Below are 14,725 nucleotides of genomic sequence, written 5' to 3' on the forward strand. Positions count from 1 at the left end.
TGCAACAGATATCGGCGCTGCCCAATGTAAACATTTTTACACAAATGAAGATTCAGTCGTGCAAAAGTTTGATATTTTGCAATAAATGTAAATGTCTTTTAACAGTGCTGTGCAACATTCTTTGGTATGCCTTTCGTAAAGCTAAGCTTAATTGCCCACGTTTCAGGGTTCAGCACTTGCTGTACCCTAAAATGTCCATCCGGGCCCAGTCTTCCAAGGAGTGGTGATTGTGGGGAAAAAAGGGGTGTTTGGCCGTACCATCCCCCCATCCCACCCCTAACCCTAGGACCCTGAAGGAAATAAAAAAACTGCTGGCTCTCCGTCCACCTAACCAGTCGGTTGTCATCTGTCATTTGGCTAACTTCAATATGTTTGCAAGAAGCCATGTTATTGCCCAACCATGTGAGTTTCATGAGGACTCATACACAGCGATCTCTTCTTGATAAGCATATTAAAGTGAAAAGTTTCTTGAACGCTGGGGGTCGCTGTAGCCAATGTTTCGACAAGCAGACTTGTCTTTTTCAAGGCTGTCTCGAAGAAGAGCATCCCTCCCTTTCATACTTGAATTGATCACCTACTCTGGCTTGGTGGCAGTTCATTTTGTGCCAGTTTTATTTTTTACAAGACTTTTTCTGTGTATTTGCAAAATCGAAGTGCTCAACCCACAGTCCTTGGCAGTAAAAACAAGAATATTCTATTCAGTGTGCACACCTCTAGAAATTATTGAGTACAACGGAACTGATTCATAGTGAGTTGTTGAGATTATTGAATTCGCTATCTACGCTGGCAATTTCAGACAGTATGTTCTCATTTGCAATGAGTTTTCTTCGCCTTCTTTCTTTCATTGTTAGATTGCTGGTTTTCTGGATGGGACCTTTTTTTTTTTTTTTTTTTTGAATGACCCTATGACACTTGTCATTTGTGAAAACTATATGTGCACGCTTTCCTTGTCACTAATTGTTCTCTTCAACACATCTCGGGCAGTACAGTGAAACCAGAGTGTGACACCTTTTTGTACTAAGAGCTATTATAACCCCTTAACTGCCTTGGACGAGTAGAACTCATCTTAGCGCGATAGGTACTCCCCTCTAGCGTTCAGGCGGAGTAGCGCGCATTTACAGCTTACAGTGCATGTTATCCACCAGATGGCAGCATTTTCTTGAGAATTTATTTTTCTCCTGCGGCAGGAGCGTGGTCTTTGTAGGGAAAGACGGCATGCGGTGGCGGCGACACATGCATTGCTGGCCCGTGAACAGGGGAAAAAAAAATGCTATTCGTTTTCGCAATATTCTCAGAGGAATGACGATTCGAGTAAAAATAATTATCATGTGTCCTGAAGCGAAGATAGCGATAACGGTGAATTGAGTAGCTGCTTCGGTGATGATGAAGACAGCTCGGACGCGAACATTGCGAGTGCCCGCCAGTGAAGCCGCCTTGCATTATTCTGCATTTTGAAATTTCCCACGTAGCCCCGAAGCTTCCAGAGTGAAGTACCACAAGGGTGCTTAGCCTACAGAAGTGAACAAAGATGTGGCATCAGTAACTGTTTGGTTTATTAGGTTTTTAAATGTTATTAGCTGCAGGTAGCTGGTTCCCTATGTATTGTTGAGAAATGAACTTTATTTTGTTGATTTGACTAAGTATGCAGAGAATTTTTTTCAACATGGACTAGCTACTTTTTAGTACAATCAGATTTAAAATCAGCAATAAAATAAATAGGCACCTTTTGACTGAACATTTTCACAAAAAAAAAAAGTGAGCTGTTAAGGAGTAATGGCTGCTCTTTAGGTGTTAGCCTTGTCTTCTTGTTTACATTGAAGCACTATGTTCAGTACGCACATGAATAAGAATTTTCGCTGAAAACTGAGAATTCTGCTACAAGTGATCCTAAATTCAATTTTGTCAGCTCCAAAACATGGTTCCTCCTGCTTCAAATCTGCTCTGAAACATTTTTTCCTGTTCCAAAAATTACTCCAAATCCTTGAAGGGACACTAAAGGCAAATAACGATTTATGTCAGAGTGAAAGCTGAATGTTTGACGTCTAAAACAACAATATTATTATCAACAGCAGTGTCCTATTTACTGAGAAATTAAGCTAAGTGTATCAGACAATGTGTGCCATGAGCAAAATATTTTGGAAATGACCTCGATGACGTGAAAGCATCCAACTACATTTAATCAATAGTAATTAACTAGCTGCAATAAAAAAAATGCCTTCCATGCATCAAAAGACTTAATAAAATTGTGCTTGTCCATTTCTGTTTGGTTTATAGAAAAAAGATCCGACTGGTGTTACTATGGGGAATGGTGGGAGTGGTTCAAATGGTCTGTTTTTGTCTGGTTAGACTGGATAAGTGGTGCCATCTAGCGGGCCCTAGTTGAACCAAGCAAACAGATAATTGTTCAGTGGCCATTGTTGCTGCTGGCGCTTTGAGGCGCGTTCACTTTTGGCATCAAAGGGAGAGAAAGCGGCAAAACGTGATGAAAATTCACTAGCTTCGCCGCTTTAGCGGCTGCAAAAACACGCCACGAAGTCGACATGAAATAAATCAGTCCTGGAGAATTCAAGCGAAAACGCCAGTGCGGCCCCAAAAGCATGTTCATGCCCGCTGAGAATGTTCGCATTCGTTCGGCCATCACCGCTTTCGCCACTCGAGAATTTATTTCTCAGCATTAAAATCCATACCTAGTTTTAGTTATGCATGCAAAGCACTGAAAAGAAACAGTTTACATAAGGGATACGGCAGAAGAAACAACACAAGTTAATGCACCGACAGCAGCGGCGACAGATTCAGCCGGCAGTGCAAAAGCGAGACACGTAAGGGCATGTCAACTTGCTGCTGCTGCACTTTCTTCTACTTCCGGCATTCGCAGCGATCATAATTCAAACCAGGCCCCCAATGAACGTGTCTTTTTCAAGGCCGTGAGCTTTGTTGTGGTGCGCGTGCAATTGCGCTGACGGGAGCCACCGCCGACACATTTGCCGCCATCTTAAATGTATGCTTGTTTACCTCAAATGGTTTGAGACCTACGGCAGTCGATGTAGCCAAAGCTGTAGCAGAGAGCCGGTCCTCTACCGCGTGGCAGCAAAATTGGTCTCGGACTTATTTTTCTGCGTCGGCCTCGCAGCATGGTTTTCCGGCCACTTTTTCGGCGGCTAAGCGAGGGAAATTTCGGTGAGTCTTGCCGCATTCACTTCCTTCGAGGCCAAATGTGAACAATCCTTCCTCCCACAGACAAGCCGTATTGCGCCGCTCACATGCAGCAGTCAATCGTGCGTTCGTATCATCCACGATTGCTAGGAAAACAGGTTGTGTAGTACTGAATCATGGCATATTTTATATAATGTAGTACATCCTACGCAACCTTACAATTTGTATCATCACGAAATTCACATCAGCCATAATCGTATCATCGAGATTCTACTGTATTATGGTCTTGACTGTATGTATGTTTTGCCAAACATGTTTCTTATTATTTTCCCACTTTGTTCTCTTCCTGCCAGGGCACGTTCTAGCATCTTGAAGCAGTGTGACGCGAAAGATCGCGAGCGGGTGGTGGTGAAGTTTATTAAAATCATGAAGCACTTGCGCAAGATCAACAATTTTAATTCTTACCTGGCCATACTGTCAGCACTGGATTCCGCGCCAATCCGTCGTCTGGAGTGGCAGAAAAACATCACTGAGGTAAACATGACGCTTCATGCTGGCACTTTGCAAAGTTTTCCTGTTGTTCTTCTTCTATCCCGTTAAGCCTTGATGTCATTTTATTCACATACTTTGGTACTTTTTCTAGGGCCTCAAGGAGTACTGCGCCTTGATAGATAGTTCATCATCTTTTCGTGCATATAGACAAGCTCTGGCAGAGACGACACCACCTTGTATTCCTTACATGTGAGTGTTTATGAAACATAAGTTTTAAAGAACATTTGTGGTTGATGAGGCTGACTATAGCAATTATAAGTGTCATTCATTCAATTCGTGCTATGTTTGCCTACTAGCCATTGATGTTCTTGTGTTGCTTATGCATGTATTCAAGCTTTCATTTTGACATTTCTGCATGCTACAGTGATACTGTTGAGTTGTGATATGTAATGCCTCAAGGCATTCATCTCTTTATATATATGTTTCCAAAATATTTAGCTGTCAAGGTCCTCTCAACTCACTTGGTAGTCATTTAGAATCTACTCTCATGTCCACTTGAAAGCTAACAACATGGAAACCTTGTTTTAATGTGTGGAGATGTGTTTGTGGCTCATTCAACTTTTGCCAAAGGTAAGCGACAAAGTTAGGATGAGCCTGGCAAATGGCCTGCTCTACCTTCTCAGTGTTGGGTACTATAGGTCTGGCCAGAAGGTAGGGCTCCGGGATAGCCGTGATGTACTTGAGCAGAGATTTATTGGGATGCTGCTTTGCTTGCCAGCAATGCAGGCAAAGCATTGCCTAACATTATGCTGTCGTTCAGCCAGATTGCCTTTCGATAGCGGTGCTGTGCCTAGAGGTGTTCAGTAGTGCTTGTGTGGTCTGAATAACGGCTGTATTCGGGAAGAGGTACCGCTAGGCTACTTGGTGCACTTGGCTAAGGGGTCTCTCTGAAAAAGGAGGAGGGGGGTGTTACTATTCATGCCAGACCCAAAAGGGTCAGTAAATAACATGAAGGAGGATAGGGTTTTCAGCTCTAACAGGTGCATGAGGCCTCAAGCGATAGGTGTAGCTGGACGAGTTGTCAGAAGCTATGTGGAGGTGGGTTTCGTGAGGCTTATGCTCTGAGCACAGCCAAGAAAGGGACAATCCGCCCAGGAGTGCACAAAGCTGCTGCAGTCAGGCGTGTCGTCTCTCCGACAAGGCACAGAAAAGGCATCCTAAGTGGATTGCCAGAAACAGGGCTTTACTAACTTGGGATGCAGCATAATGTGATAGTCATGAATGCTCGCCAAAAAGGACTTGCCGCAAGACCAATCGAATACACATGGTTGCAGTGCTATCAGCTACCACACAAAGGGGTTCACCAAGCACACACACGAAGTTGCCTGCAAATGCAGCATGTAGCCAACTTGGTGCACGCCCGTGAGCATCTCTCTGAACCAACCTAGCACCAGCCAGAAGAAAGCACAGGTGGAGAGGGGGTCCAAGAGCCAGCATGGGCGGCAGCGAATGAGCTAGGGTGGGACATGATGTTTGCTAGCATGGTGTGTGGCATTCCACCATCTTACCACTAGGAGGGAGAAGCATGACTTGTGTGAGAAATGAATTTCAATGGCATGGTCACCATGCTGTTGTTTTGTGTCTGTTTGTGGCAATCAAGCAACTTGAGGCCAGCCTAATATGCTAGCTAAAGGATGAGGCACAAAAGATGAGGCACTGTCAATCGCCGCAAATATGAAGCCTTTTCAGTATCTTGAATCTTAATCAGTATGGGAATCATGGTCTCTATGAATGTTAAATCACAACGCAGGAGCCCTAAGAAGAACGAAAAATTCTTTATAAGTGAAAGACTTATTTATGAAAAAAAAAGCCGCTTAACAAAAAGACACAAAGTATTATAACACTTCTCACGCGCTATGTACAGAAACTAGTAAGTCATACTTACAATACACATCAGATGCATGGCCTTGACGTGGCAGCGGTTCCAGTGTCGAGTTGCATACTCGTTGCGTCGCTGGTACAGGGCAGTCAGCTGCACCGTCAGGTCTCTGTAATGTCAGGTCACTGTAGCATCGGGTCCTCACAATGGCTGTACCACTCCTCCTTCAGGTGCACAGCCTACAGAGCGTAGCCGCAGAACATCTTGCGCGTCCTCGCGAGGATGACGTTGCTCAGCCAAGTTCCACTCTTTGTTGTGCCCCACAGCTTACAGGGCGTTACTGCAATGGCTGGGGGACGTCCTTGCCAGGATCTCTGCACGCGGTCCTTGGTAGAATGTCATTCTGCTGCAGCTGCTCGTTCATACCTCGTCCTGGTCCCGGTGCTCTACCACCTCTCCCTTTCTTCTCCGCCGGCCATGTCTTCCGTTCACGCTCCTTTTTCTACTTCTACTTCTTCATTTTTTTTTTTCAATTCTCTTTTCGTATCATTTGCTTTTTTGTTTTATTTTTCATTTGAAATTCTTCATTTATGTTTTTTTTTGCTCACTCCACACCCGTAGGTCAAAATATTCATGACAAATGGTAATGAAGCTTTGCAATTGCTTTATGTTGCAATGGTTCACCATGCGTCTCACACACAGTTTAAAAAATAAGGACTACTCAAACGACTATATATTAGGAATGGTGGTCTGTTGTGTTGAACGTAATGTTCTGGCAACAATTGTGCTCATCCTAGTGCGTGGTCTTTTCATAAAATAGCTTTTTTGTGCTCTTTTAAGGAATTTAGTAGTTACATAGCTGTCCTTCTTTTCTCTAAATGAAACTCTCTTAAATGAAATTGCTGCTTAAATGGAACAACTGCCACTAATATGTTTGGTTTTCTATTTGAATATTGTACCCCTGTTTGTCTCTCAGTAAATAAGACTCCTCTTAAAAAGGAAACACATTCTCCTGGTCCCTTCAGGTTTCGTTTAAAAGGAGTCTACTGTACAAACATTTTTTTTATTACGCATGAAAAGGGCAATGGAGTATGGGGAGTAAACAGGTAGTATGAGTAGAGAAAGCAGAGAGAGGTGGTAATCGTGTTGGGGGGGGGGGGGGGGGTTGAGAAATGATATTACTACATTACATAGTAATGGGGAGGTAGGTTCAGGTTGGTAGGTAGTAGCAGCATCATCCTTGTTGGCATTGCACCAATAGGTGTGTATAATTCACCATCATGTCACCTCCTTAAATGAACACATCGCACACTTGTTCTTCTTTGGTTTTAGCTTTGTTCTGCTGGAGAGCCAATTCAAAAGCTCAGGACAAGTGTTCCCATGTTGTCAGATCAGTATGCATACCAGGATAACAAGAGCTCCTTGCATTGGCCAAGATAGTCAGCTTCATTTTCTGCTGTATCAATAGCTTTTTTACTAAATGAAGCTAGTGGAAGCATCTGGTGTGTCATTTCTTTGCATCATTTTAAGTCTGCATGGAGCCAGTTTAGGAGCTCTTGTAAAAAGCACTTCCTGCAGCCCCTTGAAATCAGCCTGTCCCACCAAAGACACTAGCTATTGTAAGGACGAGAAATAAGACACAACGCCTTTGCTGCAGGCCGGCTGTTCTTATTCTGCTTCGTCTTCCTCCTCTTCCTTCCTAGCATGCGAGTCTGTGCCAGAGAGAGTTCCAGTTTCGGTTTTCGTCATTACACTCGGCCATGACTGCTAGCATTGTCGTTGGGCCAAACGACAATGTTCTGGTAGGTAAGGCTAGCTGCAGCAGTTGACAGTGCTTCAGGTGGGCGAGGTTGGCTACATCGTCGTGGTCGGTCTCGACCACGCTGGAAGTTTGTCGAAATTGGCTCCGGCGGCCGACACTGGCTATGTCGTCTGGGTCGTTCACCGTGTCGTGATGGAGACTGGGTCCTGTGCGCGCGCGGAGCTGGCGGTAAAGTTTTTGGTGGGTGGGCTTGACTTTGTCGCCGTGGTCGAACTCGTCCATGATGCAACGTTTCCTGACAACTCGTAGAATGCAGTTCAGGTGGACGGCCCTGACTGTTCCGGCAAGGACGCAGAGTAACCTGGAAACGCTGGTGTTTGTCCCACCGTCGCTGGTGGACTGAACTGCAGCGGGATGCCCTGCGAGGCAGCCATGATGACGTTTGGGCCATTTCTTGAAATGAGATGGGACGCAGCTCATGGTTGGGCATAAATACCACAGCAGAACTCCCAGACGTAGTCGAGCCGGTGGCTTCTGGCGAACTGTCATGTGCAAACATCGTATGCTGGGAGGAAACAGCAGGAGGGCTGGTCCTCGGCAAGTTCTCGATGGCAGTGGCCTCAGCGTAGCTAGGTATCTGGGCTTTCTCGAAGGAAACGTTCCTTGGTAGCCGAGTGTCTGCGTGGCTGAGCATGATCGTGGTCTGGTAGGGTTCAGTTGTGTCTAATACAATAGGATTGAGTGCCTCGATGTCCTCAGACGACGAGCGCGAGGGCCGTATCTCCGGACGAAGGTCTGGTGGGGGTATTTTCAGGTCGAATACCGATGCAGAGTCCGGGACCTGTAGTGTAGGATTCCAGCCACTTCGGTCAGGGTCAGCAGCAGGGAACTCCTGGCAGCATTCCGTTGACGAGCTGCAACGAACGATTGCAGCCTCGAGGCGGGGCGCTGCCTGGGCTCCATCCTCGGCCTCGGGGAAGATCGAGCTGGACTTGCTGGAGTCACAGGAAATCCGTCCGAAAGCGGCAATCAGGGCTGCACTCCATTCTGCCCAGGACTGCTGCCTGACGCCTTCGTACCTGTGCCATGCTGCGGCAGCATCCCGCAGGCGATCTATGGCCATGTCCCACTTCTGCTCTTCAGTCGTTCCGAGAGCGTTGACGGTTGCCACCCATTCCTCGGCGTCGTCCTGGAAGCCGCAAAATTCCGGTAGCGCGAAGGAAATCGGCGATGGCGGGACGGCGGGCAGAACTCCGAAATGTGCCCCCGCCAAGCAGTTCACTTGCTCCGATACCTCCGCGAGAGAACGCCGGAGATTGCGACGGTTCTCGGGCGAGCTTACCTCGAAGTTTTGTGCGGCGGCCGCAGCCAACATGGCATTGAGTGCGCACAATGTTGGCAAGATGGCAGGACATAGCTTGGAACTCGACGCTATGAGGGCGTTGGTCGTGACACGGAGTTGCGCGATGGTATGCTGCAGCTCCGCTGCGCTGTCGTGTGATCCGCACGAAGAGCCAAGGCCCGCCTCTGCGGAGGATACAGTGACTGCGGTATTGGAGGTGGTACAATTCTTGACCAAGGACGCGTGGACGGCGTCCCTTGGAAATCCAGCTGTGGTCGGATTCGTGGACATGGGTTCCAGGGCGCTGGAAGCGTCAACGACGTTCCCAGGCAAGCGGAACCCGTGTGATGAGTTGTGACCTGGTACTGTGGCGTAGATGAAGCGGTCTTGCGCCGCCGGGTAGGCCTCGACGCCGTACACGGTGGGTGCTTGAAGCGCCGACAGGTTGCCAGGTATGGAGGAGGCATGTACGCCATCCCTAGGTGAGAGAGGCCCGTGCGCATGGTTGCCGCGACGTGTCGCGTCCCAGGACAAGTTTCCCGGAACCACAACGGAGGCCTGGACGCCATCCGTCGGTGCTGGGATCGATGCTGGCCGCGACGGACGCCTTGCGGGTCCCATCAGCGAAGAAGCGTGACGGCGAGGAGGCCTTGACGCCGTCCCCGAACGGTGGTGTCAGTAAACAGCTGCCGAGGAGGGCTTGACGCCGTCCTCAAGCGACGCTTACCGCGGCTGCACGTCGGCGGGCGTTGTGGATGACGAAACCGAGACGTAAGCCGTTTTCTTCGTCGACTGCGCCATTGTAAGGACGAGAAATAAGACACAACGCCTTTGCTGCAGGCCGGCTGTTCTTATTCTGCTTCGTCTTCCTCCTCTTCCTTCCTAGCATGCGAGTCTGTGCCAGAGAGAGTTCCAGTTTCGGTTTTCGTCATTACACTATATAAAATCTAATGCGCAAATGAATTAACAGTTGTTGAAATATTACTTCTTTTCCTTCAGTGGGGTCTTGTGCAATGTCAGCTCCCTCTGTTTTGATGTTGCTGATTATGCTGTGCGATGGAATGTGCTTGTTTTTTGGTGTGCCACATCTGTCATGTCTTGCTACAACACACACTAAGTTCCTCCTTCCTGCCATGCTGTTCCGGACAGTACCTCACACATAACCTAGAGGCAGCCATGTTTGATCTGGGGCATGATCCTTGATGTATCCACCATCGTGTGGACTGTCCACTTTGGACTTCAGTAATTTTCTGGATTTCAGCAAGCAGTGCACCCCCTGTTTTCGGTCCTTCATCCGGGATGTCGTTTTGATGTCATGAAGCTTTCACAACTCTCAACACATATTAGAATGACGGAATGCATTTCACCATAATGAATGCTACCCCCAGAAGTGTAGATGTGCATTTTCTGGGACGTACAGAGGGGTCCACTGTTAAAGAAAACATCGGAGCGCGTTTTGTCTGCTCGGCACCACCGCCAGCCAGCTGAGGCAACAAGTTTCGCGCAGGGGCAGTGAGCCCTGTGGGTGGTGCTCGTTTGTCGTCTGCTACAGTTCCGGCCACGCTTCAGCTCATCACGAAGCCAGCCGTCCTTGTGCTTTGAAATTCAACCGCAGGCTGCATGGCCACATTCAGATGGAAAGCTGTGGCAAAACTCAAAAGATATTGGATTATGTAAAATGCTACCTCATTGATAGTTTTGGTGGTTAGAGAAGCATGACTTCTTCTTTACAGACGTCTTTTTCTAGCATAACTATGTGAAAGAATATTTTTTCTTGTGGTGTGCGTATTTGATGCTCACTAATGCAGATTTGAGGTGCTGCAGTGCGTAAGCTCAACAAAGTATTGACAAGCACCTTTAAATGACATCACCAGAAATCTTTCTCAATGCGAGCAATTACTTTATCTAACAAGATGTGAACGAAAGACGGCTGATATGTCAGGTGACATTTCGCTGATTATAGATGATTCTCGTCATTTTCCTTCTAGCTCAAAAGAAAGTGACTATTTTTAAGATTTTGCGACTTAGGCTGCCCATCGCAGTGAGCTGAAGAGCGGCTCCAACTGTAGCAGACGACAAACGAATGCCGCCCTCAGCGCTCACTGCTCCTGCACGAAACTAGTTGCTGCAGCCGACCGGCGGTGGCGCCGAGCAGACAAGACGCGCTACGGTGTTCCCTTTAACAGTGGACACCTCTTTACATCGGCTATGCATCTCAGAGATGTGCATCCTCCGGAAGACTCACATCTCGGAGGTTGTACATAAACTCTAATCCCGTTAGTCCTTAAATTGGGTTTCATGTGGCAGCCCACCTAACGTACCTTGATAGTTGGTACGCATTGCCTTCATCATTTTTAAACAGCTGAACATGTTCCTATGCAAGTTCAGACTTGTCAAGTTTATTTAACTGCCTTGGTACTGTACACTTTGTACAATTTCTTTCTCTTTACACTGGGAATGCTCTGGCGGGTTTGATGCATCGATGTGGTATAGAGCACCATGACGTCACATCTCGCCGCTTTTTCAAGTTACGGAATGCGCTTCGCCGAAGTGGACACGTCCACTAGGTAGATCCATCGAGAATTGTACCTCTGGTTTTCTTTAAATAGTATATATTGTGACAGCGTAATGTATTTATTTATAGGGTGGGAAATTTTATCACTCGGAGCAAAAGCAGTTCACAGCGCTGTTCATGAGCCAGTCCAGCTTCACCCTCCTCCTCTTCCTCTACCCATACTAGCACATTTTTCTTCCCCACCTGTAGACGATGCCCACAGGTAGTGTCAGTCGGAATGTTAACGGTAATAAGGTTTCACATGCGCCTCCTGTATTTCTTTCAATGCCACTACAAACGCATGCTCCTCAGTGGCAGCCGTCACTCAGCCTTAGTTCAGGGATAGCCAGTGATGTGATGCCACATAAAGGGTAAGGCTGCTTGCGTCACACGTGTGTCTGAGCGCTTTCCCACGGATGTGCGATAGACATGTTTCCCTTTCCAATGTCATACATCTGTCAGATTTGTTCCTTTGTGCTCCTTTCTTGTGGCTCAAAGCAATGCCGCCGCTGCCTCACAGCGTTCTTAAAGTCAGTGCATGCAGCAGCATTGCAGTGGCACTTCCCCATTAGTTGTTCGCATAGGGCCACAAATGAAGGCATGCTGTCTCAAAACACTGTCTCTTACTGAGCCCGTGTGACCGCCAAGCAAGAAAGGGCTAGAGAAGAGGGTGGTGAACGGCAGGATCGAGTGCATCTGGCTGGCATTGAAAAAAATGGAGGAGGCGCTGGCATAACAAACGAAGTGATATCAGGCGTCATAACAGGTCATGAAGCACTGTTGAGATGCCATAGTTCACAGGCATACGATGCAACTGGTGTCTTCAGTGCGGCAAATTGACTTGGCAGCCACTGTTTCCACATCCAGTGTAAAAGGCAGGATAGTGTCAACACAGCTGCTAGGGAAGCAAGCGTAAAGCAGAAAAAAAGGGAGGGTATTTTGTCGTCTCACGTTTCGCAGTGTTCTAAGCGTATGTGCTTGTAATCAACATAAATCAATAGCATGTTTGTTATAGTCCAGTCGGTATGCTCTGCGAAGCCATTGGTCTTTGGGTTATGGGGGTGGCATGGTAGAATTGGAAGGCAGGCAGACGCAGGATTTCTTCGTCAGTGATGAACTGAAGTCCCCAGTTGCTAATGACAGCATGTGGAGGACCATCGCATAGGTCTATAAGATGAAACATGAAGTGTAACAGTATTTTGAGCCATGTAAAAAGAAAAAATTGCTTTGTTGTACCAAGTGCTATGTCAGATTCCACATTCTTGGCTTTGTTATAAACGAAGCATGACCAGAAAGCTGCTCATTTACTTTAGCATCCTGTAATGTGCTACATCTTTGTTTATTATATATTAAGTTTTGGCTGAAGTCATTGTTGGTGTCCAAATACATTCCTCCAAATGTTAAAAGGCTATATATTCTAACATTTTTAGCATTTTTAGGTGTGTTACACCTGTCCACTGTCCAGTATATTCATTTCTTTTTGTCTTTTCAAAGCTTATAGGCATCAGAAGAGCTTCGGTTTAGTAAGTAAGGTCTTTAAAGGCACTTTTTGTGGTGTTTTATTGTGTCATTTAGTTTATTCACAGGGCACATTGTTAAATACTGTATTTTTGTTTCAGTGGTCTGATACTGCAAGATTTGACTTTTGTGCATGTGGGGAACACTGATTATATCACAGACTCCATTGTGAACTTCACTAAATGCTGGCAGCAATTTCACATTCTTGAGCCTATGAGGTGCTTCAAGAAAAAGCAAGTAGTTCGTCACATCATTTTGTGATATTTGAACATGCCTAATTTTTCGTGTTTGCCTGTTATGCTTTGATATTTCAAAATCAGGTGCACTCAAGAGGAAGCTTTAGCTGAAGGCCACATATGATATTCCCATTAATTTGCATGTAAAATGCATAAATGCTTTTTTATGAGGCAACCATTAAACTATTTTAGGTGAAACTTATGAAATTTCAGAGAAAAGGCTAATTTTAAAGAGAAAAAAGTGTAGTTAAAGGTCTGAAACTTTTTCCAGAAAATTTCTGAAAATTGGAAAACTTAAAAAGAAGCATGAAATTTACAAATCCATGACTGCACCAAAAGAACACATACATATTACAGTTTTGGAAACTGCATCTGTTAGAGCATCCAAAGTGCATAAACTTGATGTACAAACTTACAGCTCACATGACATTGTTACAATGTTATGAAAATTTGCAGGAGCACTACTTGCAGATTAGGGGTATACTTTAAAGCATTGTGTAATAATGCATTTTAATGGGTCTGCTGGTTCTGTTTGATGATTGAGTACTGTGCTTTAAGCAATACTTTTGGCTTGGATTTAAAGGACCCCTAAACCACCCAGCGATCGAAATTTAGTTGATGTGAGGAAGTTGTGCTCGAGTTTACAACGAACATGTAGCCGTGAGAACTTTTCTAAACTGTGCCGTAATAGCGGAGTTACATGCGTTTGAAGATCGAAACGCGACAATGGCTTCTTTCCCCCTTTTCTACGCTACCCTCTTCCGAAACTGCTTGGCCCCTCCTCGCTGAGTCAGCCGAGACCCCGTTCTCATCTCGCGTGGCATACGTCACCGCTGACGTGCTGTTCGAGACAGCGTCTACTTCCGGTTGCCGCGATTCGCCACTCCGATGACCCAGCTTGCCGTCAAATGTGTTGTGCGTGTCATCTGGGTGCACTGATCGTTGACTAACCGCTGTTGCTGTCGTGCCGGCCCGTGCCCTTACGAATCGTGCCGGTATGGACCTTGTGTTAAGTTATGAGCCGCAGATGTCAATTCGCAAGCGGCAACACGACTAAGAGCGGCAATGTGCGCGCGAACAGCTGTTTACAGAGTGAATGGAAGCCGTCGGTTGTCGTTCGGCCACTCGCAAGCATCGAAAGTGGTAGTCATCGAGTTTCACTGATAATGTCACACATGTTAGTGGTGTGAATGGCGGGGACCGAAAAAGAGAAGCTATTGTATTTTTGATATTGTGGCACGCCCGCTACTGTAGCGCTGCAGCGTGTGGCATCATTGATCGTGACAGCATTCTGCATGCGATTCACTTGTTTACACGAAATGTTTCGGAAAATATCGGAGGGGGTTCAGGGGCCCTTTAAGGAACGAGCCAGTAGACATACATTAAGCGTAGTTCACATGCTTCTGATATTTTAATTCATTACATCCATGTCAAAAGTATTGCTTGTGGTACAGGATTCCAGCGAGTGTATAATTAATATACATTAAATTCATTGGCTTTAGATGTATTTAATAGGTGCAATTTACAGAATATTGATCATATTTTCAATGTATTTAGAAAGCTGTAAACTTGAATTAAAGTTATATTCTAAGCTTTCTAGATTTTAGCTTTATTTTTAAATGTAACATACTTCCTGAAATGTAGTGGTTACTAAATGAAATTGATTTCTCCATTTACTTGTGTTAAGATAAAAGCCCTTGAGGTAAAGCTTCCTTTTAAGCCCATGTTAAATCTTGGTTAACTGCATGCTTACAATTTTACTAGGCAATTTCCGTGATTTCCACGTGCA

At 45.9% G+C, this 14,725-nt stretch overlaps 1 protein-coding gene across 4 annotated transcripts in view; it reads left to right on the plus strand.

The window, feature by feature from the left end:
* The window catches only part of LOC119161447 (rap guanine nucleotide exchange factor 1), a 146,588-nt gene that overhangs the window by 118,039 nt on the left and 13,824 nt on the right, over window positions 1-14,725 (plus strand). For 3 of the 4 annotated variants that reach the window (XM_037413915.2, XM_075879266.1, XM_037413916.2), the window contains 3 exons: window positions 3,507-3,687; window positions 3,797-3,894; window positions 12,802-12,933. In XM_037413915.2, coding sequence (XP_037269812.2) covers window positions 3,507-3,687; window positions 3,797-3,894; window positions 12,802-12,933 — 411 coding nt within the window. Of the gene's footprint in view, window positions 1-3,506; window positions 3,688-3,796; window positions 3,895-12,676; window positions 12,706-12,801; window positions 12,934-14,725 lie in introns of those variants that run through there. The other variant, XM_075879267.1, reaches the window with a different exon arrangement.

This window comes from Rhipicephalus microplus, chromosome X (assembly GCF_043290135.1).
Source record: "Rhipicephalus microplus isolate Deutch F79 chromosome X, USDA_Rmic, whole genome shotgun sequence".
Taxonomy (NCBI): Eukaryota; Metazoa; Arthropoda; class Arachnida; order Ixodida; family Ixodidae; genus Rhipicephalus; species Rhipicephalus microplus.